The 7,532-nt window shown below is 41.3% G+C and overlaps 1 protein-coding gene across 1 annotated transcript in view; it reads left to right on the plus strand.

Moving 5' to 3' along the window:
- The window catches only part of SLC16A2 (solute carrier family 16 member 2), an 87,368-nt gene extending 80,689 nt beyond the window's left edge, over window positions 1-6,679 (plus strand). The window contains exon 6 of the mRNA XM_058196803.1: window positions 1,156-6,679. Within this exon, the coding sequence (XP_058052786.1) occupies window positions 1,156-1,379 (224 nt within the window). The 3' untranslated portion in view covers window positions 1,380-6,679. The remainder of the gene's footprint in view (window positions 1-1,155) is intronic.
- Window positions 6,680-7,532: the final 853 nt, after the last annotated feature.

The following is a 7,532-nucleotide window of genomic DNA, read 5'->3' on the forward strand; positions in this document are numbered from 1 at the left end:
CTATGAACAATTTTAAAAAATCATTTAATTCAGAATGCCTCCAATTAAAACCAGGGCATTTTTTTAAAAAAGAATCAAGGAGTTGATGGCAAATTGTCAGATTTTATATCAGAACCATCAATAATTTTCCTTTCTCCGGAAACCTGACTTGTCACCCAGTGGCTCACTGTAGAAACTTCAAGGATACACAGCTCAGTCAGATAAATTGCTTTTATTGTAAATAAGACAGAAACGATATTAGCCTTCTGTAGAACACAGGAATTAACTCCTCTGTGTGTACATGTGTGTTAGGATCCAAGTTTTAAATCCTAGTTCTTTTTCATTCACCTTTCTAAATCAGTGGATTCTTAGCTGTTCTTTTCTTAGCTTGACATTGTTATGTCTGGCTTTTCTTCCCATCTTGCCATCTTCAGCCCTTACAAGAAGAATAAGGAAGTCTTTAACAGCAGAGCCATTTAGCTGTGAAGACCAGAAAAGTTTTTTCAGAGGTCATGAAATGCCACTTGATATATTTTAACTCAGCCATTCCTGTATGTGGGACTACAACTTCCATCCCTCAGCCAGCTAAGTCAGTGGATGTCTCACCTGATGAAGAGGATTGTTGTAGTCTAGCAGCACAGGTCAGAAGTCGAAAGAGTGGAAAGAGCTGCTCATACAGCAGTTCCAAGAAGGCTCCACACAGACCCATTTGCACTATTCAGGTGACTCTGAGGGCACAGAGAAACCTCCAAGTGCCTCAACCACTCTCAGAGAGAGTGCTAACGACCAGAGGACTGCAAGGAATATAAATCCTTCCATTTGCACCTTCAGTCAGAACTGAACAAAGTCCAGTTGCCTTTTGAAAAAGCACCTTTGGGATAACCATGAACTGGATGACTGAGAATCTCCATAGATAAAAGGTTCTTGCTTGATCTGGCCAACATCCTTTTAGCTTGGTCCTTGCAGCTGAGAACTGCCACGAAGGTAGAATCCTGGTTTCTTAGTTCAAATTTTAAATCCAAATAGTTATTGAAGTCCAGAATTCTTTTTCTTTTCCCTCTATATCCTTGGGTATAAAAAACAGCAATGAAGTTGCTAAGATTTCATAACTCAAGGGCAGAAGCCTTCTCCAACTTCACTTTTCATTATATGTTACTTGCTTTTCCTCTTTTTTAGGACTCCTTCATGACCATTTTGGAAATTACCAGCTTGCCTTCTACTTTGCTGGAGTTCCTCCAATAATTGGAGGTCTCATTCTTGCGTTTGTTCCCTTCATCCATCAGTGTCAGCTCAAGAAGAAACGACTGGATTCGGGGAAAGACAAGATGTTGGGTTCAGAGATGGTCCCAAATGGAGAACTCCTCCCTGGTTCTCCAACCACAGAGGGAGCTACATTGTAAAACTCTGGCTTGGTTACCCATCCTGTCACCAGCAGCGTTTTCTGATCCCCGTCTGAGCCGAGATCTTTTGAAAGAAGAACTTCACCTCTTGTATGATAACAGAAAATCACTCTGTTGGTTGGTCCTGATCAAATTCTGGGCTTTCAAGTTGAATTTGAGATTCCTTTGCCTCTTTCTTTCCTACTGAACATTCTCATTGTTCCCACATTTATGTCCCAGCTGTGATTTTTTTTTCCAGTTAGCACATTAGTGGATTATGCATAGATGACTGTGATGACATTTTAATAGATTGTGTCGGACTACTTCCTCTCCCCCCCAAAATAGATTCTGTAGCCAAACTTAGTTATTTTGCTGACAGTGAGCTTAAATTCACTGGAAACTCCATCCGGAGCGAATTGTGAAGCTGCCAAATTCCCAGAAATATAAATTAATATATAAATTAATATATACTGATGGAGACAGAAGGACAAGAGCTGAACGGGTGGATTTTGAATCCTTTTCTGAAAAGTTTTCTTTTCAACCAGCAAGTTCAGCCCTTTTCTCCTGTCTCCCTAAAATCTGTCCCCAAACAAATAATTAGGTTTTTTTTCTCCCCTTCCAGTTCCGTTGAATTGTGAATTCTTTGTTTGATTTCTTTTGCATATTAAATGAATCTCAAAAGGAAGAATAATTCCTCATTTATGGATACAGTTGAGAGACCCAGTTGAAAACACTGATGCTGCTCTTTTGGAGACCCGAAAGATGAAGCTCCGATTCTCTTACTTGGGGGGGAGGGGATTTCATTGCAGGGCTTGCTTGGTTTCCAATGTAATTGTTTCAAGAAAGGAAGCTGGAAGAAAAAAAAACCAGCGGACATTTATACCAAAGGTTGCAGATGAGGAAACTGAGGCTCTAATTACCTTATTACAGAGGAAGGAGCCCATGGCCCTTCCATTTGGGGAAGGAACATTTTCTCTCTTTCTTAAGGGTCTGAAAACAACCCAGGAGGGAGAAAAAAAATGCAAAACATTAACCTGGCTTGTTGACAGCGTCCAGGTAAATGGAGGCTTGTCAAAGGTCTCTTGTCGTGAGCTGTAACGAAGTGTCAGCTCCTTTCCCAATTGGCTTCTAATTTCCCAGTTTCCCAAATCATTCCTGGAATGGAGATTTACTGGGTTTTGACCTTATTCAGGACCTGCATTCTTCATTACCATCTATAGGTAGTCCTCGACTTATGACCACAGTGGGGAGCAGACTTTCCATCACTAAACAAGGCAGTTGTTAAGGGAGTTGTACCCAATTTTACAACCTCTTTTGCCACTGTTAAGTAAATAACTGCATTGTTAAGTGAATCTTGACGCTGTTCAGCCACTCCAGCTTGCCCCATTGATTTTGCTTGACAGAAGCTACAGGTAGACCTCGACTTATAACAGTTCGTTTAGGGACCGTTCAAAATTACAACTCCACTGAAAAATAGAACTTACGACCATTTTCCACACTTACGCTCTTTGTAGCATCCCTATAGTCACATGATCAACAGTCAATTGATTGGCAACCGGTTCATACTTACGACGGTTGCAGTGTCCTGGTCCCTTTTTGCAACCTTCTGACAAGCAAAGTCAATGGGGAAGCCAGATTCACTTAAGAACTATCAACTGCAATGATTCACTTGACAATTGTGGCAAGAAAGACAGTAAAATGGGGCAAAAGTTAAGTATTTCGTTTAACAAGAGAAATTTTGGGGTCACTTATGGTCTTAAGTCGAGGACTACCTGAACAGGGAAAATTGCAAATGACAATCACATGATCCTGGGATACGCCAAGTGTCATAAATAGATGCCAATAACAAAATGCCCCAATTGTGATCATGGGAACACTGTGACAATCAAAAGTGTGAGGGTCTTCATAAGTTGCTGTTTTTTTGTGCTGTCAAAACATCAAATGGTCACTAAGTAAATGGTTGTAAGTGGAGGACTACGTGTAGTTGAAGACTAATGTTATTTTCCCTAGTCAGCTGTGTCATCTGAACAAGAATCAAAAAATACGTTCATCTCCCTTAACACTAGCAAAAACTAGATTGCCTTAGCAGCTCTGTTCCCTTTTCCTTTCCACATATTTCCCTCTGACTGTATAGATTACAGGAAAAAAATGGATGGATAAATTGGATGGATAAATAGATTACAGGGTAAAAAAATGGTTGGGATCCCATCCCAAACATGGCTAAACTGATGCTGATCCCTGCTGTGCACCATGGAAGTGATAACCTCCCAGTCCCCTAACGGTGGCTCAGACCTCATGTCCATGTGGTGTCTGACCATATGCTGTGAACTCATGAGAGTTGAGTTTAACTGGGAAGAACAACTGGGCCAGTCCTACATACCCTATAACAGGGTTCTCCCAGTTTGGCAACTTTAAGATTTGTGGACTTCAGCTCCCAGACATCCCCAGCCAGTTATACCGTGAATTCTGGCAGTTAAAATCCACAAATCTTAAAGTTGCCAAATTGGGAGACCATTGTCCTAAGATTGTTTCTCAACCTTAGCAACTTTAAGACGTCTGTGGACTTCAACTCCCACAATTCACTGGCTGGGGAATTCTGGGAGCTGATGTCCAGACATCTTAAAGCATCTACTGTTGAAAAATACGACCCTGTACTGATGCTAAATGCGGGTGTACAGCCATCAGTTAAAAGTGTGGTCCATTTTCATATCTCCCAAAGAACCACTGATGGAAGTTTCAACCATCCCTCTCTTCTGTGGATTCATCCCAAATCCACTCCTCCTGAAGCTGTTCTAAAGCCCAGAAGAAAAGCGGACAGAACTTGATCTTAGGATTTGGGGGCTGGAGAAGGAAATCTTCAATGGTCGAAAAAGGAAGGATTTTATCTCACCTCCCATCCCCCACATGCCCCATGTGTCAGTCAACAGTTTGCTTTGAACTACAATGAGTGGTCAGTGAATCTGGCCCTGTGGAACACCATTCCTTCTGTGTAATAAGGTTAGATATGATCCATATTTGGGGGTATTTTGATTCCTTAGAGAATCAGTTATAGAGCAGTAGAGCTGAGTTTCTCAGCCGCTTCAAGATATGTGGACTTAGGCTGTGCTGCCTGTGGAATTCTGGGAGTTGAAGTCCACCTGTCTTTGTTGCTGAGGTTGAGAAACTGCAATAGGGAATAACCCAACGGATGGCTGAACTTTCTTCAGATGCTTCCATTGGGTTCTCCATGGATGCCCACTGTGTCCCAGCAGTAAATATCACTAGTTTCCACCCCTTAATGCAGAGATTTTATAGTCTTGTACTCTGGCAAGTTATAAAGCACACATTAAAAATATGTGCCATCTGTTGCTGTATAGTTTGCCAACAATCCACTGATTCCAGGTTTTTCTTTTTTTTAAAAAAAATCTCTGCAGGTTTTCTATATGTCTCCTGCTCAGGGATCTAAGATATAGCCATGGAACTTGTTGAGTAAACCAGAGGTCTCCACCCTTGGTCACTTTAAGACTTGTGGACTTCAACTCCCAGAATCTAGGACTTGAAGTCCACAAGTCTTAAAGTGGCCAAGGGTGGAGACCTCTGGAGTAAACCATTGATGACATTCAGATATTCTAAGTCCTAAGGCAGAAAATGCAACCCTTTTCAGGCGGGCTGGGGGGGTGGGGAAGGCATCCCCCCCCCTTGTTTTTGCTGAAGGCAACAGGCAGTTTTACTAATGATATCACAATGTCTTGGCCCATTATAGGAAGAGAAGGGGCAAAATGGAAGTTTTAAGGCTTCTAGAAACTAAAAGGATTCATTTTCCCCTTAAAACTCCCCAGACAAGTAAATGTATTTTATGTTTGTTTGTTTTTTTAATTTTAGAAATGTGTAAGGCCACACAGCTCCACAACAAACCTGGGTGGCATTCAACAAAAACAAGTATACACTGTAATTAAAATCAATCAACCAACCACCGTAAGAGTTACTGCCATCAAAGACAATCAAACTGGCAGGACCGACCACCCACTCAAGGTCTGAATTGCCAGATCTCTTCTGAGCTTGGTTCAGGAGGGAATTACAACAGGGGTGAAATCCATTTTTATTTTTTTTACTGTGAGGATGACAGTTCTGTGAGGTGGCTTGGTGGACGTGGCAGGGGAAGGATACTGCAAAATCCCCATTCCCTCCCCACTCGAGGGGGAAGGATATTGCAAAATCTCCATTCCCACCCCACTCCTGGGGCCAGCCTGAGGTGGTATTTGCTGGTTCTCCAAACTGCTCAAAATTTCTGCTACCAGTTCTCCAGAACCGGTCAGAACCTGCTGGATTTCACCCCTGGAGTCAGATGTATCTCAGGCAGGATGGAGTTCCAGCCTATAAGAAGTGCCTTAAGCCTCTACAACAGAGGTCTTCAAACTTGGCAGCTTTAAGACTTGTGGACTTCTGGGAGTTGAAGTACACAAGTCTTAAAGTTGCCAAGTTTGGGGACCCCTTCTCTACAAAGAGGCTTTTGCCCTTTAAAATTTCCCCAAGCATCCCATCAAACCAAAGAAGATCAAACCATTCAACCCTGCCCTTTGCAGTCTTGTATTTCTGGGCTAGTTGTCTCTGCTGTACAGCTTGTGGTGCACCTGTTAAGCCAAGAAACTAAAAACAGAAGCTTATCAAAAGTTGTTAGGGAAGCTGAGCCACAATCCTGTATTTTCCTTCCCCAGTTCATACACACCTGGGGTTGCAATGTTCAATCTCAACATTTATCAGCAGGAAAAGCCCTTCGGATCCCATTGTCTCCCAGAGGTGAAATTATCCCAGCATGATCTAAGCGTGTTCCATGAAGTCTGATTGCATTCCTACACAACCAACTTGTGTGACACCCTTTACTTTTGTAAAGAATGCTTAAATGTTCTTTGTGACTTTTTTTCAACAGAGAAGTGTAAAGTTTGTGTAAAAATTGTTCTTTCCAAAGGTTTTTCCTTTCTCCTCTGAGCAATTTGTCTGCTTCCTAGAACCCTCATATGTATCAAATGTTAAATGTATGGCCATTTGCTCTAACTCTTCTGATGAAATAATGGCATTTGTGTAACTTTGGTTTTCCTTCTGGATAAGGGTGGTCACCCTTCTGGGTGATCCCTTGCACTGGGGGGTGGGGCTTGGAGCACCTGTGATTACAGTTGCTCAAAATTGCATCGGTCCCTCTGATTTTGTGTACAGGTTGTCCTTGACCTATGACAACAATTGCACCCAAAATTTATGTTGCTAAGTGAGACATTTGTCAAATGACTTTTGCTCCATTTTATGACCTTTCTTGCCACAGTTGTTAAATAAATGGTTGCAGTTGTTAAGTTAGTAGCATGATTGTTAAATGAACCCGCCTTCCCCATTGATTTTGCTTGTCAGAAGGGTGTAAAATGTGATCACATGACCCCAGGACACTGCAACAACCATCATAAAAATGACTCAGTTGCCAGGTGTCTGAATTTCGATCATGTGATCATGGGAATATTGCAACAGTTGTAAGTGTGAAAAACGGTCATAAGTCCAATTTTCCAGTGACATTGTAACTTCAAACAGTCACTAAATGAACAGTTGTAAGTCAAGGACTACCTTTAATGTATTAAAAAATTGCCATGGCAGTATCATGCTTTTTCTATATATGTTTTATGCATAATATGTGTAAAACAGATTGGTTTTACACAAATTACAGATGATCATCTGTTCATACATCTCTTGGATGCCCCTGGCAAGAAACAGTGTTGTAAATTCACAAAATATACTTCACATGGTATCGTTAAGCAAAACCAAGAAATCTTTCCCAATGCTCTTGTTTCTGGACTCAAATAATATTAGATTCCAGGCTGCCAAAAAGGTTGCTCTCCCTTGAGGTAGAAGTGACGTAGGAAAAAATGTTGTTTTATAGATGGTGAGAATTTTGATTTTTCAGGACAACTGGTTCAAATTACATTTCTGTGGTTAGAATTCTAGCCTCTATTTGTTTTGAAATAATTCCTTGCCTCCTACTCCAATCCAACTTTTTTCCATGTTCAAAAGCTAAAAACAGACATTTGGAAAAGGCAGTCAATTACTTTGGAATAGAGCAATGTTTCTCAACCTTGGCAACTTTGAGATGTGTGGACTTCAACTCTCAGAATTCTGGGAGTTGAAGTCCACACATCTTAAAGTTGCCATGGTTGAGAA

This window comes from Ahaetulla prasina, chromosome 11, assembly GCF_028640845.1.
Source record: "Ahaetulla prasina isolate Xishuangbanna chromosome 11, ASM2864084v1, whole genome shotgun sequence".
Classification (NCBI taxonomy): domain Eukaryota; kingdom Metazoa; phylum Chordata; class Lepidosauria; order Squamata; family Colubridae; genus Ahaetulla; species Ahaetulla prasina.